General features: G+C 32.8%; 1 protein-coding gene across 2 annotated transcripts; it reads left to right on the top strand.

Moving 5' to 3' along the window:
- Window positions 1-108: 108 nt before the first annotated feature.
- Window positions 109-20,481, top strand: LOC127705632 (nucleoporin NDC1-like). 2 transcript variants are annotated; one of them, XM_052209962.1, is made up of 16 exons: window positions 109-232; window positions 3,046-3,166; window positions 5,897-5,998; window positions 8,065-8,233; window positions 8,960-9,083; window positions 9,518-9,626; window positions 10,374-10,419; window positions 10,814-10,946; window positions 11,408-11,500; window positions 12,725-12,806; window positions 13,727-13,873; window positions 14,014-14,111; window positions 15,422-15,536; window positions 15,807-15,907; window positions 16,669-16,820; window positions 20,225-20,481. In XM_052209962.1, exons 1-16 carry the CDS (start codon window positions 200-202, stop codon window positions 20,286-20,288), a joined length of 1,689 nt encoding a protein of 562 aa, XP_052065922.1. In that variant the 5' UTR covers window positions 109-199; the 3' UTR covers window positions 20,289-20,481. The 2 variants fall into 2 exon arrangements, with proteins under 2 accessions (XP_052065922.1, XP_052065929.1); XM_052209969.1 differs by having other exon boundaries at window positions 151-232; window positions 9,521-9,626.
- Window positions 20,482-21,614: the final 1,133 nt, after the last annotated feature.

Raw genomic sequence — 21,614 nt, 5'->3', positions numbered from 1 at the left:
TATAAAAATCAATTCATAAAAGACAATATTAACTGATGAATGACTGAACTTTTAATTTCACATCCTATAAGGAACAGAAAGTATCGCAAACACGTGGAGATTTTTCGGGTTGATTATTTTATTATTCATTTCAAAGTAAAGTCTTGAAAAGTTCCAAATGTCTGAATGGCGCCTATTTTGAACACATGAGAAATTTAGTATGGAAACGATAGAATCGTGGTTCAAACGAGAGGTTTGACATTGAAATCTCATGATATTTTGCCCTTGTCACAGTTGTAGTGAATCTGCAGATTTCATCGATCCTATTATGTTAAAAAAAAGTCACTCTCAACACCTTTGATATGATAATTTGATTATGACAGTTGTCCTTTCGTTTGATGTGTTTTATCATTTGATTTTGCCATTTGATTAGGGACTTTCCGTTTTGAATTTTCCTCGGAGTTCAGTATTTTTGTGATTTTACTTTTTGGCAGTTTTGATCAGTTTTTCTTAAACACGATATAGTCAAGTGTGTTGATATGTCGTTGAACACCACAAATCGATTATATAATCAAATCCAGATTAACAGATCCCACATATAGACAGAAAGAAATTTGCTGTGATTGCCAATGAGAACTATCACTATGTTTCGTCCTGAACATGCATGAAATATTTGCCACTGGACGTTGAGCAACCAACAATCAATCAATATCACTGTCTTGACAGGGGTGCAAGAAAACTGGTCCTGGGCTTGTATAGTTTGCACTGGTACATTGTCTGCCCCCCCCCCCCCCCCTTTCTCGCCACGAAATTTCAGGTAAAAATACTTTTTTGTAACAGTTAGAAAATGTCTAAAGAAACTCCGGTAATTTCAAATCGTGTGTGGTCATTTGCGGTATTTGCATGGAAAAACCTGTTTTCCAACATCGAACAGAAGTTGAAACTGCTTGCAAAAGATTCTAGAACACTTCACGATTGTTAAAATAAGTCAAAATCACACAAAAAACAATTTAGAAACTTGTGTATGTTTAAACCGGAAGTTTGAATAGCACATGTAAAATATAAATAAAAACGGTGAGTCAGAAAATCTGTACAAAACAGATATCACTAGAATACGACTTTGAAAGTAAAACAGTTCCATCCTTGTGTAAAACAATGTTTTATATATCTATCACATAAATGTTTGAAGGATCTTAAGCTAATACAAAACACATGCGTCTGTATGAAACACCAAAAAGGAACAAATAATGGATTACTTTCTGTAGTTTATACATTGTAAGCTGGTTTACAGTTGACTTTTATACTTTTTTAGTTCCGTTACATTCAAGCAGATTCCAGTTTTTCTAAGCAATGCAGTGAAAAGAAACGAGAAATTTGCAATGAAGCATTTAATTTTTAAATTTATCAGTATTAATTTGATATTGAATAAAAATAACTTATTAATATGGATTAGGTAAAATTATAAGGGACCCTCCGAATGGCGGCCGCCCTATAGTGATCAGTCTGTCCGTCTGTCTGTCTGTCCGTCCGTAACAAATCGTGTCAGCTCTATATCTAGAGAACCGTTATGATTTCAAAGTTTATACTTGACATGTATATTAACCAACACCAGAGGGTGTGTCAGAATGTATGTACAACTTCCAAGGTCAAAAACTTTGGTTTTAGTTGACAACCCCATGTCCTATGGTAAAGATCGTGTCCGCTCTATATCTTGAGAACCGTTATGATTTCAAAGTTTATACTTGATATGTATATAAACCAACACCAGAGGGTGTGTCATAATTTAAGTACAACTTCCTAGGTCAAAGGTCAAGGTCAAAAACTTTGGTTTCATTTGACAACCCCATGTCCAATGATAAAGATACAAATTTTTTACCACACATTATTCACAGCTGGGCCCACAGAGATGGCGCCCATCTCAATGGTATCTAGTTAATTTTGAAAATGATAAGAGTGCCCTCTACAATATCAATAACAAACATGGCGGAACGTAAACAAACCACCTCGTGAAATCAAATTTTTTCTTTTATTTCTTGCTTATCGTACTCTATAGTCTGCAATCCTGTCTGGCAGGTTCAATTTTGGAGAGGGGGCCTCGGTGGCCGAGTGGTCTAAGTAGTTACTACTGTAATCACTAGCCAGTCAACACTGAGGTTGTGAGTTCGAACCCCGCTCGTGCAGGTGCACTTGACTCCAATCTTAATTGACTAGGATTGTCATTTTTCCTATCGAAGGTTGGTGGTTTTCTCCGGGCACTCCAGCTTCCTCCACCAATAAAAACTGGCTGCCACGAAATAGCCCAAAAGCCGTGCTTAAAAGTGGCGTTAAAACACCAAAAATCAAAAACCAAATCAATTTTGGAGAATAAAACCGCTGATTATACAAGCCTTTATACGGTACATAAAACAGTATATTTTGTTTTTAACATTTTCCCAAAAAGTAAGTTATGCATGTGTACATAATATGATCAGTTGATCAGTCTAGAGGATTCTTATTGGGGATTTCTAGAATTATAATTGTATACATTGAAAATAGGATGTTTTACACAAAGCAGAATTTTCTTATTTTTGTAGTTTGAAAATAAAATATTTAATTTGTGTTTTCTTTTAAAAAGAGTTCCGGATGTTCAGTGGTTGTCGTTTGTTGATGTGGTTCATAAGTGTTTCTCGTTTCTCGTTTTTTATATAGATTAGACCGTTGGTTTTCCTGTTTAAATTGTTTTACACTAGTCATTTTGGGGACCTTTATAGCTTGCTGTTCGATGTGAGCCAAGGCTCTGTGTTGAAAGTTGTACTTTGACCTATAATTGTTTACTTTTTACATATTGTGACTAGGATGGAGAGTTGTCTCATTGCTCATACCACATCTTCTTATTTCTATTAACACGAAATAAAGTATCCGTGAAAATAAGTTGGTTTACAGTATATACTCATTTTGTGTATGCCTGTTGTTGTGGACGACACACTGGGAATAGTTTTCCTGTTGTGGGGGTTTTGTGTTTATATGACATGTATGATGCACCTTGTTGTTTTTTTTTCAAATAATATTTATTCATTACATTTTCAGGTGCAGAGTTGGAGAACTGGAGCTAGTATTTGTTGGACAGTGATTTCTCTTCCTGTTTTGTTCACAGTTTATACTATTTTATCACATTTCTACATCTTCTATCCTTTTACATGGATTTCAGGTAAACATACATGATATGCATGGTAGATTAACATTATACTCATCAATCAACACAGGTTATTTAAGGTTGTATCTCCTCCACACTTGTATTTTTAGCACCACTCTTGAATGTTAAAACACCACTCTTTATTTTTTCATCAACGATCTTCAAGTTTTAGATTATAGGTGTAATACCACCAAATCATAGTACGTCACATCCGGTTGCATACGAAAATAGGTCGAAAAAAAATATTTCCTTGAATTTGACAGTTGTAGGTAATTGATCCTACATTTCATTGCAGTAAAACATTTCTGGGTCATAAACATATATCTTGGGTATTTCAAAGCACCATTATTTTTTTATTTGGGGTTTCTATAGAATATTTTGGAAACTTGAGGTTACATGGTTACTAAAGCTTGTATACAGGTTAAAAAAGGGGGAAAATTTGATTGGTTAACTTCCAGTGATGGTTATTTTCTTATATGCAATGAAATGTTATGTGAAGTTTTTTCTATAGTACTGGACAGGATCAAACTTTACTCATGCCAAGTATTTCTTTATTTGAAACAAAGATAAATTCTGCACAATTTTTTGAAAAGTGCAAATTTAACAAAGACTAATAGGGGAAAATCAATGGTGGTATTACACCTAATATAGGAAGCTGTACATGCACCTTTGACCTTGTGAGTACTCTCATGTGTTAAAATTTCTTGCTATTTAAGTGAAATATTACTAATAATGAAATATTCTGAGTGGATTGAGTCTCCAAAACACATTTTATGAGAAAATTTCCTTGAAATAGGACTTTACCATGAATATAAGTTGACAGAATAAGCCATACTTAGAGTTTTGGGGAGCTTTTTCTTCTTTTTTCTTATATTCTGCTATACTAGAAAATTTTTCCTAAGACATACTTTAATAAATATATAGTTTTAAGTAAATGAAATTATTTTTAAAGCAGTAACAACAAATTATTCACCAAAAGAGAAGCTTTTTATGTCCCTCTCTGGAACGCGGCGTAAATTTAAGTTTTACGTAAGGACTTATTGAAACCTCCTTGGAGACAGTAAACTTTTATACGGATAGTTCATTCAGCTTGAATACTTCAATTAATCATTTATTATAACATTTCTATCATAAATGAGTGAAAGTTACCCCAAAATTTTTATTTATTGGCCTATAAAGTAGAAATTTGAGGAAATGAGAGGTATAAATGGACCAAAAGAGACCTTATAAGGAAGACAAAGAGGTCCATTGGTAGTATTTATCATCCTAAAGTCATCTTTTGTATCATATTCAACTGTTTGTAGGCAGATGAGATAAATATTTGATCATTTATTGGTCCACACTATATTCTATCATGATGCGGCTTGGTTTGGATTTTTCGAAGAAATTTAGCTCGAATCGCTGCAGATGTCGTCTTACATTATACTAGATTTTTCTCAAACTATTGAACTGATTATGACAAAACTTGACAGGAATGCTTGAAATAACCAGTATAACAAAGGAAAAAAGTCACATTCAGTTTATTTAACAAAAAAGTCTTCTTTTGGTGTAAAACGCCAAATCATAGTACGTCACATCCGGTTGCATACGAAAATAGGTCGAAAAAAAATATTCCCTTGAATTTGACAGTTGTAGGTAATTGATCCTACATTTCATTGCAGTAAAACATTTCTGGGTCATAAACATATATCTTGGGTATTCCAAAGCACCATTATTTTTTTATTTGGGGTTTCTATAGAATATTTTGGAAACTTGAGGTTACATGGTTACTAAAGCTTGTATACAGGTTAAAAAAGGGGGAAAATTTGATTGGTTAACTTCCAGTGATGGTTATTTTCTTATATGCAATGAAATGTTATGTGAAATTTTTTCTATAGTACTGGACAGGATCAAACTTTACTCATGCCAAGTATTTCTTTATTTGAAACAAAGATAAATTCTGCACAATTTTTTGAAAAGTGCAAATTTAACAAAGACTAATAGGGGAAAATCAATGGTGGTATTACACCTATATGAGAGATTTTGAAAATGTTTCATCTTATATTTAGTATATTAAATTTTGAATAATGATTAAGTTTATCAATCTTTGTTATCAGTTAACTTAAGATAGAAACGCACACATACAGATTCAAAGTGATCAATAGGAAAAAAAAGGATATGGGGTATCTGTTCATGACCCAAAATCCGTACATGCACAGCAAAAAACATGCAAAAAACAAAGGAACAGTGCTTTTATTCTGTTCTTCATCTCAAAGTAACAATGAGGCCTTCAATATGGAGCCAAAACAACTCTCACCTCAGTGCAAGTTTAGGACGGCCCAAATGTATGTATAAGTTAAAGTAATGCAAAAAGGTAAAAATTTCCATAATATTTTGTAACAGAGTTATGCATGTTATTAGCTCCAACCTTGAATGAGTAGCTGTGGTGATACATGATAATATTGTCTGTTATATTTTGACTATTAACTATTTTTAAGGGATACAAAAGAGATCTTAGGCCAATTAAAACTAATTGATAGGTTTTCATCCCTGTCTGCCTTTCTTAAATCGTCTTGCCCCATTTTTTGTTATTGTTTTTATGTGTCTTATTTTCCAATTATAGCTATCAAGATTTTCTTATCTTTACTTGCAATCCCTACAAAACTTGTTATCTTCAATGTTATGGAATTGAAACTGTATACTCGAGAAGATGATGACATCTTTTATTTGTATACATGTATATGACTAGTAGTTATTATTTTTCAGGATCCATTAGTACAGTATTCTCTGCCTCCTTTGTGTTGTTATTGTTGCTGTTGATCCTGGTGATAGTAGCGGTTTGTTGCTTTTCTATATCATCCTACACAGGTAAGAAGTATCTTATCTCAGGTACCGTAATCGGGCTTGTATAGTTCGCACACACACCCCCCTTCTCGACATGAAATTTCAGGTAAAAAAAACTTTTTGTAACTGTTACAAAATGTCTAATGAAATGGTTATTTCAAATTGTTTGTGGTCGTTCGCGATATTTTCATGGAAAAACCTGTTTTCCATCGTCAAATAGAAGTTGAAACTGCTTGTACATGTAAATGATTCTACAACACATCACAAGTGTTAAAATAAATCATAATCACACAAAAAACAATTTAGAAACTTGTGTATGTTTAAACCGGAAGTTTGAATAGCACGTGTAAAAAAAAAAAATACGTTGAGAGTGTACGGAAAATCCGTACTTACCAGATATCACAAGAATACCACTTTAAAAGTAAAACAGTTCTGTCCTTGTGTAAAACAATGTTTAATATATCTATCACATTAATGTTCGAAGGATCTTAAGCTAAAACGAAACACATGCGTCAGTATGAAACACCAAAACAGAACGAATAACCGATTACGTTTTGTAGTTTATACATCGTAAGCTGGTTCTCGGTTGACTTTTATACTTTTTTCATTCTGTTAAATTCAAGCAGATTCCAGTTTATTTAAAGCAATGCAGTGAAAAAAACGAGAAATTTGTAAAGAAGCATTTAATTTTTAAATTTATCAGTATTAATTTGATATTGAATAAAAATAACATATTAATATGGATTAGGTAAAATTATTAGTTTTGAAAATGATAAGAGCGCCCTCTACAATTTCAATAACAAACATGGCGGAACGTAAACAAACCACCTTGGGAATTAAAATTTTTTCTCTTATTTCTTGCTTATCGTAATCTATTGTCCGCACCCCTGTCTGGCAAGTTGAATTTTGGAGAATAAAACCGCAACTATACAAGCCTTTTATTCGGTAGTCGTAGAGCAACAAATAAATTGTTTTCAATATAAACTTTTATGTTAAAAATAAGGAGATGAGGTATGATTGCCAATGAGACAACTATCCATCAAAGTTTAAATGAAGTGGATGTAAGCAATTATAGGCAACTGTACAGCCTTCAACAATGAGAAAAACCCATATTAGGTAGTTGACTATGAAAGGCCCCGACCTGAAAAATATGATACAATTCCATTGAGAAAACTAACGGCCTAATTTATAACAAAACAATTTACGAAAAACAAATATGACAGACATGAACGAATGAAAACCACTTAACTACAGGCTTCCGACTTGGGGACAGGCACATATATAGAATGTGGCAGGGTTAAACTAGTTTGCTGCTGCCAAACCCTCCCCCAACCTGGGACAGTGGTGTAACAGTACAACATAACAACAAACTATAAAAATCAGTTGAAAAGGGCTTAACTCATCAGATCGATACAAAGCAGAAACCATCTAACAAAAACACACACTGGACGTGGCAGTGTATCTATATATCCCACAACAAAAAAGATACTAAGTAAAGATCTTAGAGTATTGCAGTTACTGCCAGTTAGTTCAAAGCTGATAACAACTAATAGAAAAATCATGTATCTAAGACTAAAATTTCAATCACTATACATCCAACATCCAATGGATATGTTAGCTCACAAAATGGTGTCCATTATTTGTTTACATTGTTCATCATCTGTAAACATTTAAGCTCACCTGGCCCATATGAGCTATTACTATAAATGAACTTTAAATTTTTCGTCACTATTCCTAATAACTACTGAATAGAATTACTTTAAATTTTGTCGGCAGCTTAACAATGATGAATTGTAAACTGTGTGCTCTTTTTGAATATGTTGGACACCTTTTTGATACTTAGAACTATAAGTGGGGGTATCTATAGCACGACAATACATATATATGTGCATACTTGTTATTTTTGGGCAGGGACATTTGTGTTGTTCCTTCTGCTAGTCAACAAATTTGATTGCATAAAATATTTAAATTTTCAGCTCATCAGCTGTGGATAGAATATACTGTTAATGAAAGTGTATGCATCCTGAAGGCTGTATTTACTCTAGGAATAAAGTATTAGTATAGTTAATGAGTAGCACATTGTCTTTCAGTGATTCCAGAAGTTCCTGAGACACGTCTTCACAGCTTAGTCCAGTTATTAACCCCACCACGACCTGTACATGGTATTGTATATGTGATCAGTGGTGCCATCTGTACTTGGATTTGTTGTAATGTTTTAGGTGGCAGATATACTCACCTTTCCGTCCAAATTGCAAGCAGGTAAATTTTTCAATAGTAGTAATAAATAATAACCTTATTATATGAAAATAAGGAGTTTTGGTATCCACCAGAGTTCCAATGATGAAGATAATAACAATTGTAGGTCACTGTATGACCTTCATCAATGAGAAAAACACATACCGTATAGCTAGCTATAAAAAGACCCTACATGAAAAACATGAAACAATTCAGACAAGAAAGCTAACGGCATAATTTATACAATATTATTTAGGGAAAATAAATTTGACGGACATGAACCAATGACAACCACTGAATTACAGGCTCCTGAATTAGAACAGGCACATAAAGAATATTAGAATGAGCAGAAAACTTGTAGAAATTAAACTTTCAAACTTTTATTATTTTCATTTTTTTAAACGTTTTACGTCCTAAAATTTATTGTCTGCTCATCTTTCAGGCTAAAATACTTACATTGATTGGTTTTCAATTCATTATTCAGTTAAGTTTTTGTTAGATTCAAATGTTTTATTTTTAAACCATATTGACTTCAACCTTTAGTGATTAGACTCAGAAAATGGAAATGATTTGAGGTATTGTGGAAAGAAAAATACATTTATATTTTAAGCAATATATGTACAAGAAATATTGAAAGTTTCTGGGTTTGATAAAAGTGTTGTGAAAAGAAAACCTACCATATTCAATGTAATTTATATGGTTACAAACACAAAACTATGTCTAATTTATTATGTTTTTTTGTATTTACAGTAAGAGTTACATGTTGAACGAGTACCATTTATTCCTGGTTCTTTATGGAATCTACAGTGGTTTTATGTACCTGATTTTTCATTATGTAAACCATAACAACTATCTACAATTTAATATTTTACAGGTATGGTAAAATGATCACTTCCAAAACTCTTCTACTTACATAGTACATGTATTTTTGAAATGTATCATATTAGTTTTGTTGATTCATAACTGTGGTTCTAAACAACTTGGTGTTGCGACATATTTTCAGAATTTATTTTTTCATTTATTTTTTTCGAATGAAAGCACTCTTTTGCAAAACTATAAAAAATTAACAGTATAGTTATTGGTTAGTTTTAATACTGCAGACTAAGTTGTGGTAAAATGCAGGATTTATGGATTCAGTCCCAGCCCAGGTCAAACCAAAAACTTTAATATTGATTCAAATTTGCTGCTTCTTTGCTAAGCATGCAGCACTTATAAGTAAGAGCAAAGACTGGTTGGCCTATATATGTATGTTACTTCTAAAGACAGTACAAATCCTATTCTAACTAATGTAATAATCTTGTTTTTCAGCAGAGTAAATTTTTCCAGGTCAGAGGTCAAGTAGTGGATGTACTTTTGACATCAATACAATGTACATTATGGCAAACAGTTTATTTTTATCCAGGATACTGGTTACTAGGTAAGAATCAGAGATTATTTTAATGAATTATTTAACTTTGAACAAACTTAGTATATATATGAGGGTGGTACCCTAAGTTTGTTTCTTAAGAGATGACAAATTACTATATGATATTGTTAGGAAATCCAATTGGCATACTCAAATAGGGATATTTGAATACATCAAAAATTTGAAAATAACTCTTTGTTTATAATTTCAAGCTGCCTATCATGCCTATTGCAATATTATATGATCATTGATATACCATCAAAGCACTACAACAAATATTCACTATTGAAACTTGTAAAGATGACAGTATAAGGTTATACCTAACTAGAGAGATGAAGAAGATTAGTTCTAATTTATTTTGACTTGATCTGAATCATGAAAAGAATTCAATAAAAATGAGGAGTCAAACAACAAAATTAGAAGAAAACATGCTATGAAACATGAATACTCATGGAGGAGGATCAACTGCTACAATTCTATGAATTTTATTCAATTTTAGTTTTTTTTCTTTGTTATATATATGACACTTTTTGTTCCAACTAACATGATACTTTTGGCTTCATGACATTCATACTTCTTTTTTTCCTAAAGTTTTGTGCATTTTTGTTGAGATTAAAACATTTTGTCTGAGAGATATAGCGATCCTATATTCCTGTGGATTCATCCAATGTTCTTGCTGGTAGATGACTTTTTATTGCATATGCTTTCAGAATGCTTGTTAATTATTCCTTTGAAAACAGATTTTGTTTTCTTTTTTAGGACAGGTTCCAAAGGATTGGATAGTCCATAATTTGTCACTCCTAAGGTAATAGCAATACTATGTCAGTTAATGCATACATTAGTTGATAAAAAATATATTTGAAGAAAGTACATTTTTAGGAACGATGGTGAAAATGGTCATATTTTGCAACTAAGTCCATATCTCAAAAACCCAAAAGGATTTTGTGGACATAGATTTTCAATATTTTTTTATATGATACTTTTCAATATTTTGTTATATGATACTTTTCAATATTTTTTATATGATACTTTTGTAACTTAAATATAAATATGAAGGTACAAAGAAATGTTTACACTTATATCCATAGTTGAAGAAATTAACAATCGAATAGTGTATAAAGTTAGTAGTTGAAGAAAAGTGGTAAGAAAAAACCATTTAATGGGGTTAGAATTGAAATGTTTGTTTTTCTGTTTTACAGATCTGAACAATCAGTAGATACAGTTTATGGATTACTGGATATAGGACTTTGTTATCAGACAATATTACTAGGAATATTCCTACATTTTGTTTGGAGTTACAGTGCGTTGCTGTATAGGGTGTATTCTACAGAGGTACAGTACATCTTTATCAGACATTATTACTAGGAATATTCCTATATTTTTGCTGAGTGCTATAATAACAATACAGAGATATGATATGATTGCCAAAGTCCATGGCTGTTTACAACTACGGTTTACTGTATGATATTATAAACCTTAATTTCTCGTCAGTTTAGAATTTGATGCTTATGTTGATCAGAGTTTTTTGACAACTTGCATGTATGTAGACTACAGCAACCAAACTGTTCAGACTTTTGGCTACATGTTGGAGTCATAATTTGGACCTCCATGTGAAAACGTAGGATAATTTGTTGTACAAATGTTTATGTTTAACCCAGGCTCCCCTTTTCTGTAATTAACAAGAATGTTTTGCTGCTCTGTATCACCACATGAATGTTAATTTTCACCATTTATTCTTTGGGAAATTTTCTTGTATTATTACGAACTAATAGATTTTTGTTTATCAATTACAGCATCATACATTTCCTATAGAAAGTGCCTTTGACAATACTGCAAACAGATGTTTGATAGATGCTATGTCCTGTCAAAAAGATAACCTTGTCAAGGTCAGTCATACAAAGTTTCTTACTTAATTTAAATAACAATTAAAAAGAAAATATGAAAAGTTTGCCTTGGTTTTGGAAAAAAAAGGTTTCAACTGATACCTGGTATAAACCATATGGTCCTCATATGTTATTTCACTGAATTGTGTAAAAGTGTTACTTAAAGACCTATAGTGGGCGAATAAACCAAGAGAAAGTGAAAACTAGGTAAGGATTAAGAATTACATTGAAATTGGAGCAGAAATGATCATGTATAGATTTCTTGAAAATAGTGAAATGTATTCTAGTTTCAATAACAGCTATTTGAAAACTTGATGTATGATGAAATAAAAATTTCTCATTCAAATATAACAAGATAAACTCTAGTTACTTCATGCAAAACTCTAAAATATTATTGTTATTGGGGTACAGGTTTTACCAGTATTTTGTGGTTGCTTCAACCATGAAAGATTATAGTACCTATCAAAATGCATGAAGTAAGAAACTGTTGATCTTGAAACCACTAAAATCAAATTTTCATAAAACAAAAAAGAATGTTTTCACAAACCAAATTGTTGATACAAAGAAAAGTGGCTTCAATGTAATTTCTTTCTCTAAATAGCTCTTATAAAACCAAAGTAAATTTTACTAGTTGCAATAAAGGTTCCAACTCCCTCAGGCAACTACCTTGAATAACAAAGGAAAAGATGCCTGTGTATCTGTAGAGTATACCTGAGTAGAGTACTGTGCAGATTTTTCTTGTGTACCAACAATCCAAATTTGAATAAAGAAATTGAAAGTGAATTTGGTTATATTGGAACTGCTTCACACCCCCTGCTAACCTGAAATCAGGGAATACAGGTTATACTTACATAAGACAGAATAATTTAACATGAATCGTACAAATGAAAGGCCACAATGACTATTCAGTACTTTCAAAAATTCTGTAATGCAGATGGCTGTCCATTTAAACCTTACATATTGAATGGTCTATGATATTTTTGGGGGGAGGCCCTGCAGTGAAAATTAGATGTGTAAATCTTTTTAGGCCATAAAGTGGCCTTGAAAAGAAAGTGTTACGATTATAATTATATGTTAACTTGTATGCTGCACAATTATAGCTGTACTGAGACTATTTGTAATATTTAACAGTAGAGCTTATATCTTTTGTAGTATCTTTGATTCTTAGATCTGAGTTGTATAGAGACTATTTGTAATATTTAACAGTAGAGCTTATATCTTTTGTAGTATCTTGGATTCTTAGATCTGAGTTGGCTTTCAAAAAATTCAATGGAAAGAAGAGCACAAGTATTCAGTCTCAGTCAGCCAGGTAATTATAAGATGTCAAATATCTACAGAAGTCTTTTGAAGTGGTGAAATATCAGGTGCAGCAGGTAGCTCATTGCAGTTGCCTTTTACGGTGCTCCATTTGAAAACTCTCTACAATACATGTATATACAGATGATACTTGTAGTTGGTTTATTATTTTCTTTCTTTGCTGAAAAATTACCAAAAAATATGCTCTGCCCATTGTGTTTAAATAATAATTTATCTGAATATAACCCTACTTTGATGAACTTCTTTAAAATCAGTAAATTGATTCAAGGGCAATATTAGAAGTATGTCGGTACTTAAAGGCAAAATGTGCCTATTTTATTTTGGGGGAAGAGAGGGGTTTCATGTACATGGAACAAATATTAGATTGCAACCTAAATTGTCTGTGGTCGCATATGATTAAAGGAATATCTCTTGATTTTGTGGTCACAATCTTCAAGGTCAGTCTGATAGTTCATAATAAAAAATCCACCCACATGGTGGAACAAATGTATGTTGACAAAAGTCATTGTTACTAAATATGTACTGGATTTTGTGCATTGCAACGCAACCTTAATTGGAGATGTAGTCACGTATAGTAAGAGGAAGACCCTAATTGATTATGAAATCACCACGTCTAAGGTCAAGGTCATAGTTACTAAAAACATATTTGTGTTAGGCAATATTACTGTCTGAAATCATAATATAAAAAAAATGATACCTAAAGTAAATGAAATAACTATACCATTAGGTCACTATAAGCTTTTCCCCTCTACGTGAGGGATGTGGTTGGTGTGAGATTGCTCATTAAAGTTATTTTGATTTATTGTTATTAGTTGTAAGGTATTTTTTCATGATGTTTAAGCAAATTGCTTCCTTTGACCAACAGAAATGTCAGTTATAAATAGTTCTGGTAATATGTATTTGTTTTATTAGGAGGGCATCCTCACAATTGGAATAAACTAAGCACAGCCTGTTTGACTGAAATAGATGCTCTCAATCAGAAAGTACAAGAAGAAAATTGGAAAGTATTTGTAAATGTTCCTGTTCGACAGACAGAAAAACCTACACCAGTGACTGTTGGTAAGTATAACGGTATAACAAAAATACCAAACTCAAAGGTAAATTCAATTAATATGGCTGTACAAAAAAAAAGTCCTTGTGAGTGTGCAGTAAGTAACACAATTTGAAAGCAATATAAATTATATGATGTTTAATTTCAGGTGATACAACTACTTTGTCTCATAGAATTACACCAGAGCATACAGTAAATGGTACAGGAGATTCTCAGACCAACCCATCAATTGCACCTAAGGAAGGGGTAAATGTAGAACTAATTAAACTGACACCGGTAAAAAACCATCATGAATTTGAAAGACATGAAAACAAACGTGACTTTCATACAACCAGACTCTAATGATACTGTATATTCTTACCATATCTATAATAAAAGATAGTTTTTGTGAGTTTTTGAAATAAAACATTCATTGGAATACATATTACATAGGTACTAAAAATTTAAAGATTATCGAAAAAGCTGAAACCTCTCCAAATTATATAGTACTTGTGCCTTAGAAAGACATATCTTCATACTTTGTAATTTTTAATTAAAATAATACTAAAAAAATGATTCAGGGCACAAGCATTGTCAGGTTGGTGATACTTTCTTCGTTTCATTATAAAAGTAAGATGTGGTCTGAATTGTTCAATTAACCACCAGAGAAGAAAGGAGGTGGATATAAGCAACTATAGGTTACTGTACAACTTTCAACAATGAGCAAATCCCATACTGTAAAGTAAGCTTTAAAAGGCCACGGAATGACAAAACCAAAACAAGTAAAAAATCAATAGCCTAACTAATGGCAGACAGCAACCAACAACAAAACTGAATTACAGGCTCTGACGGGGACAGGCACATAAAGAATATGACAGGGTAAAACATGTTTGTGAGCCCTCAACACACTCCTGACCTGGGTCAGTGTTAACAGCACACGTGTAAAAAATCATTGACTCATCAGATCAGAATGAATCACAAAAAAATCTTGACAAAGTATGGATCTAGGTCTACCCTCAGTTACTGATGGCTAGTTTAAAGCCAATTACAAATGATAAAGGAATCAGGTTTCCACAGAAAGAAATATCAATTAGTAGACATCCTACATGTATGTATTTAGTGTAAAGAAGTCATAAACAGTCTGAGAAAAGCATGAACTTGTACAATACCAAAATATGAGTATCAGCAGGATGTAGGACCATAAGTGTTTTTAAACCATAAATACAGAAAAGTAGATAAAATGTGAATTGTTGATTTATTTTTATCAGAATTTTCTATTCACAGATAAGATTTGATAAGTACTTAATACCGCGGTAGTAGCTGTTTGCTATTCAGAACTTAGTAAAACTATCATTTCGGATTAATGAAGATTAATAAAAAATATTGGCAGTCAAGGTAGTACATATTCATTTGATCAGTGTTTTCAAATAGGAAACTAAAGACATTTTATGATCTTTGCCATGAAGTCTAGCATTATGTTACTTTGAAATAACACCAAGTGTTAAACAAATATGTTCCTTGACTTTACAGGCAAATTTAAAACACTGCTTCTAGTTTTCTTCACATTTTATTTACAGATTCTGTCATATTTAAAGAAGAAACCGTTCTTTAGTTTTTTCTTAATGGATTCACCTGATGCAAAGAGTAGACAACTGTTCCAAGGAGCACAATTACAAATATGGGCCATAGAAGGTTAAGTTTATTACCTAATTAAGATATTGTGATCTATTGTTGTAATGTGCCACAGGAGCCCTTTCTGTTAATAATTTGAACAGGGTCACGATACATTGGATCTCAATAACTGGTAAAAAAATTTTGATATAAACCAAATCTCCACACAAACTTTTACATATTTCAGATAATCCTATCCATGAAATTTTAATTTAGGTTAAATTAAAAATTTTTTTTAAAAAAGTATGTCTTTCAAACACCTTTTTAATGTCTTAAGCTTTTTTTTTACAGCATTATCTAATTTTGCAACAGCCTCTTATACAGAAGATAAGTTTGGAGTAGTACAGAGATCACTTCCATCTACTTTGACTTCCCTGCTTAATCTACAAGAGGTATGTAATACAAAAGAAGGATGCAGGCAATATTTGGGATTTTGGAGGTATGCTTCATTTTATGGGGCCTTTTTAATAAAATCTATAACATGAAGTAATGGGAGATAATGGCTAATTGGGATATAACAGAACCACATTCATAAGCATTTTGTGTTAAAAAAAATGTCAAAACTCTGCCATAAATTTTTCTTTAACTGTTGTAAATATTGCCTGTTTTCAGGGACCTTCAGTTTCATTATAAAACAAAAGCTTTCAATAGCTTACACAGTATATCTGGCTGATGCTATTGAAAACAACACTTTTGAGACCTTATATATTTGTACCAATATATAATATCTGCCAACTTATAGGATGTAAGACATGAATTGTTCATATTTCACCACTTGTGCTTAGTGCTTGATTTAAAAAACATGCCTGAACACTCTTTTGTAAAAATTAGATATTTTCAGGATTTATTTAAAAAACTGTCATAGAAAGCATGCCCCCATAAATATATTGATTAAATATTTTTGTTTAATGCTATTTTCTGCACTCTTGGGGGACAGTTTTTATTGATGGAGAAAGCTAGAATACTAGGAGAAAATCACGACCTTCTTCAGGAAAACTGGCAAGTCAGTGAAGATAGGAATCAAACACCCTGCTACCAGCAGTGTTCAAACCCACACCCTCAGTGTTCCATAAATAGCAGAAATTTTGACACATAACAAAAAGAAATTATATATACAGAATTTTGTTTAAAGTGGCTCCATATATATTTGCAGAATGTTGAGAAGTATTTCAAACTAGCAGTAACTTCAAGCAGACGTCAAACTAAAGATTCTATGACAAAGGATGCTGGATTGAAATATTTACTGCAGACAACATTGAAAAGTTCCCTGTATAAAATTGTCAACACATTTGGCAAGCATTTAATGTAAGTTTGAAAGGAAATGTCAAAAGTAATGAATCATTGAGTTGAATAACATAAGTTAACATTGTCTTGGATTAGGATAGATAGTTTTTGAAGAAAATATTAAATGAATTTTATAGAATATAAAAATAAGGAGATGTGGTATGATTGCCAAATGAGACAACTATCCACCAGTTCAAATTGACGTGGATATAAGCAGTTATATGTAACCATACGGTCATAAAAAATGAGAAAACCAATACCATATACTGTGAAAGTACTTTTATTCGTGGGGTACCAATTTTCGTGGTTTTCATAGAAGGCTTTATCCACAAATTTATTTGTCCAACGAAATATAACAACTGTTGTCAAAATCAAGACATGGAAAGATCCTCATGTAGGTTTGATTTAAAGGTATACAGGCATATAATCCAGAGAATACATCGAGTACCAGCAAACACACTATAAATTAAATATACAACTTCGGATAGGATTTTATCCATTTAATCTTTAAAAACCCTAAACTGTAAGACTTTTAATTCTCATGAAAAATTAGTTTTGATCGATGAAAGTCAGACTTTCTATGATGATATGCAATGATGAAGTGCTCATTTTATCTCCTCATAATCCTGATACGAAAAAAAAATTATATCATATTGAGCTTGCTTTTTGTCTCGCCTTGACGGAGTCAAAAAGCGAGACATAGGTATGCTGTTTCCGGCGGCGGCGGCGTCAACAATGTATTAGTTTGTGATTAGGTCTAGTTAAGTCTCCCAAACGAAGTTTGGGAAGACTTATTGGTTTTGCTCAGTTCTTATTATTATTATTATTCTTCTTCTTCTTCCGCCGCTTTTAAATTTGAACTTGTCCGCACCCGTTCTCCAAAACCGCTTGTCAGATTAACTTAGGGTTTCACAATATGCTAGACTAACATGTCTAGTGGTGCAATCAGGGTTTTGTTTGTGCATTGGGGTTTATAAAAGGGTACTTTGAGGGGCAAAAAGAATGGAGGGTTTTACTATAGAACCCTATGGGATTTTATTTTTTTAAATTTTCAAATGATTATAAATTGAAAACCGTTTGTGATAGACACAATCTTTTTAATTGAAAATGTTCTAAATGATAAAGCACATGAAATGAAATACAGGGTTAGTCCCCAGGGGTCATCCATACCCCCTGCCATTTGAGAAAGTTCTAATATCTTGTAAACGGTCGAGAACCCCACCCCTAAACCATATATATTCTGGTTTGTCATGATAAAGCACATCAAATGAAATACAGGGTTAGTCCCCAGGGGTCATCCCGACCCCCTGCCATTTGAGAAAGTTGTAATATCTTGTAAATGGTCGAGATCCCCACCCCTTAACCATATATATTCTGGTTTGTCATGATAAAGCACATCAAATGAAATACAGGGTTAGTCCCCAGGGGTCATCCCGACCCCCTGCCATTTGAGAAAGTTCTAATATTTTGTAAGTGGTCAAGATCCCCACCCCTAAACCATATATATTCTGGTTTGTCATGTGAAGATGGTTTGAATGATATACAGGGTTAGTCCCCAGGGATCACCCCCACCCCCTGCCATTTAAGAAAGTTCTAATATCTTGTAAGTGGTCAAGATCCCCACCCCTAAACCATATATATTCTGGTTTGTCATACCAAGATGGTTTGAATGATATACAGGGTCAGTCCCCAGGGGTCACCCCCACCCCCAATGTTCTAATATCTTGTAAATGGTCGAGATCCCCACCCCTAAACCATATATATTCCTGTTCGTCGTGTCTCGAACATTTGAATGATGTATAGGGTCAGTCCCCAGGGGTTCCCTCCACCCCCAATGTTCTAGTATCTTGTAAATGGTTGAGATCCCCACTGCTAAACCATATATATTCTGGTTTGTCATGCCAAGATGATTTGAATGATATACAGGGTTAGTCCCCAGGCATCACTAATGCTTATAACTTTACTGGACCAAACCAATTTTCACTGGACTTTGTCCAATGTCAGGCGATACTGGTAATTACGAATTATGGGAGCTTCGTTTGGGAGACTTCGTAACAGCATCCTGTTACAATCATTTCTTGTTCATGGTGAACCACTAGTGGTAGGTCAATGATATTTGGTATGCAGTTGTATTAGCATTGGCACATCTCATTACCATTTAGATTATTTGGCCCCACCCCCTCAGTCAAGGTCTATTGACTTTGAAACTTTTCATAGTTTACATGTATTAGTTTGTGATTAGGTCAATTTATGGGGAACCACTAGTGGTAGGTCAATGATATTTGGTATGCAGTTGTATAAGCATTGGCATATATCATTTCCATGGAGATTATTTGGCTCTGCCCCCTTAGTCATGGTCTATAGACTTTGAAAATTTTGCTAAGTTAACATGTATTAGTTTGTGATTGGGTTAGTTCAAGGGGAACCATTAGTGGTAGGCCAATTTTAATTGGTGTTCAGTTGTATAAGCATTAGCACATCTCATTTCCATGGAGAATAATTGGCCCCGCCCCCTCAGTCATGGTCTATTTACTTTGAAACTTTTGCTTAGTTTACATGTATTAGTTTGTGATTAGATCAGTTTAAGATGAACTGCTAATGTTAAGTCAATGATATTTGGTATGCAAATTTATTCGCATTTGCAAGTATTGTTTCCATGGAGATTATATAGCCCCACCCCTGATCATGGTTCATTGACTTTGAAACTTTTACATAGTTTACAAGTTAATGTTTGTGTTTAGGTTTGTTTTAAGGGAACGACTTATAATAAGTCAATGGTATTTGGTATGCAGTTGTATTAGCATTGGCACATCTCATTTCATGGAGATTGTTTAGCCATGTACCTTCAGTCATGGTTCATCGACTTTGAATATTTGCATAACTTACATGTTAAAGTATTGCTATTTTAATTTCAACATTTGCATTATCAAAATTACAAAAAGGCAAGACATATCTCTGTGATAACAGTTTATTTATTTCATAAGAATGAATTCTACAATTCAAAGTACATTTGTAGCATTTTTTTATGTAATCCTTTTCTGTAAGTGATATGTTTATAGCCCAATTACTGTGACTTGAATGTAAGCATTGCTCTCCACCTATTGTAGTTTGTTCAAAATTCTGACCAAATTACAATTTGTTTTATCAAACCAAACTGTTCAAATGGTCAGAAATTTTGACAAACTGCTGTAGAAAACCACAGTCAAGTTGTGAAAGTGCAAGATGATAAAATGAGGCATACTTACAGTCCTATCAGACTTTGCTTCCACTTCATTGATATTGAAGAAAATGTTTATAAGAATTTCTATACATTCTTTTATTGTTGAAAAGGGAGAGGTAGTGATTTTTAAATTGCTATAAAAATGTCTTTTAAATGCAAATTTCTAATTTCATATTTAACTATTTATTACATTCATCTATTTCAGGAGTTTAAAATTGCAGCCAGATGCAACTAGAAAGTTGAAGCAGTTTATTGAATATAAGGAATAGTTACACTTGAAAATCATAGGCTAAGACAGAAGATAATACATGTACATTCAATTAAAGACTGAGTGATTGAAGAAGTATGAGTGGCAAATGTTTCAGAGTAAATCATGTTTTCAGAGGAAAAAATGCTCACGAATGACTGAAAAGTGCTAGTTTTTTTACAATGTTGTTTAAATAAATTTGATGGAAATGTCAATTGACTTTTAGTCACTTAAAAACAATTACTAAAAAGTTTGAGTTGATTTGCAACATACTTCTTGTAGAAAATAAGCATGGTTATAGGAAACATATATTGCTGCCCGTCTGCACCTTGGTTCATGATACCTGCTATCCACATTATTGTTAAACTTACCATGCATACCAAATTATTGACTGACAAAAATTTTGTGGTCACTCCTGTTAGATACTGCTGAAATTGTATTGTAGTTGTTGATGGGACGGAATGTGATAAGTAAGTTTGCTTACCCATCAGGGATTGATTGATTATTTATATTGTGTTTAATGCCACTTTCAGCACTGTTGGCTATTTCGTGGCTTCTAGTTTGTATTGGTTGAGGAAGTCGAAGTGCCCCTTTGAACCGCAACATTTGATAGGAAAACTGGCAATCCCAGTCAATTAAGATTGCAACAGAACACACCTGCCACATGCAGAGTTACAACTACTACATAAATTTATGGTATATAAGAGTGCACACACTGAAATGTCTCTCCTGTTTTACTCATCATTGAATTAATTTATGTTGAAAGTCTGTAATATGAAGGTTTTACTACAAGTATCACATAAACATAATATTATCAATGTTCCATGATAATGAGGTGATGGTCAGATGAACCAGGCTAGACAGACTTGTACACCTTACAATCATTCCATACACCAAATATAATTGATCTGTTGCTTATAGTACTTGAAAAACAGACCAAAACACAAAATAACTTTACATTGACCAATGAACCATGAAAATGAGGTCAAGGTCAGATGAAACCTGCAATGTACCCCTTGCAATCATTCCATACACCACATGTAGTTGACCTAATGCTTATAGTATCTGATAAACGGACCTAATCATGTAACTCTTACCTTGATCACTGATCCAATGAGGTCAGGTGAACCCTGTGATGGACATGTGGGCATTCCAAGGAACCCATACACCAAATACAGGTATCCTTTTACTCATAAGTGAGAAATTCACATGACAAGAAAACAAAAATTTTTTTCATGTAGTCACTGAACCATGAAAATGAGGTCAAGGACAATGAACATATGACAGACAGAAAGTTTGTAACATAAGGTATCTGCATACAAGGTATGAAGCATCCAGGTTTTCTACC

Source organism: Mytilus californianus, unplaced genomic scaffold (assembly GCF_021869535.1).
Source record: "Mytilus californianus isolate M0D057914Y unplaced genomic scaffold, xbMytCali1.0.p SCAF_1, whole genome shotgun sequence".
Taxonomy (NCBI): domain Eukaryota; kingdom Metazoa; phylum Mollusca; class Bivalvia; order Mytilida; family Mytilidae; genus Mytilus; species Mytilus californianus.
The sequence above is the reverse complement of the archived record's forward strand: the minus strand, read 5'-3'. Positions and strand labels throughout refer to the sequence as shown.

What these genes read in the sequence shown, in the direction of transcription:
- LOC127705632 (XM_052209962.1), top strand. Translation starts at nt 200, where the DNA reads ATGGAAACGATAGAATCGTGGTTCAAACGAGAG. An exon ending in TTCTATATCATCCTACACAG is followed by an intron (nt 5,999 to 8,064) that starts GTAAGAAGTATC and finishes ATTGTCTTTCAG; the next exon opens with TGATTCCAGAAGTTCCTGAG. An exon ending in CATAATTTGTCACTCCTAAG is followed by an intron (nt 10,420 to 10,813) that starts GTAATAGCAATA and finishes TCTGTTTTACAG; the next exon opens with ATCTGAACAATCAGTAGATA.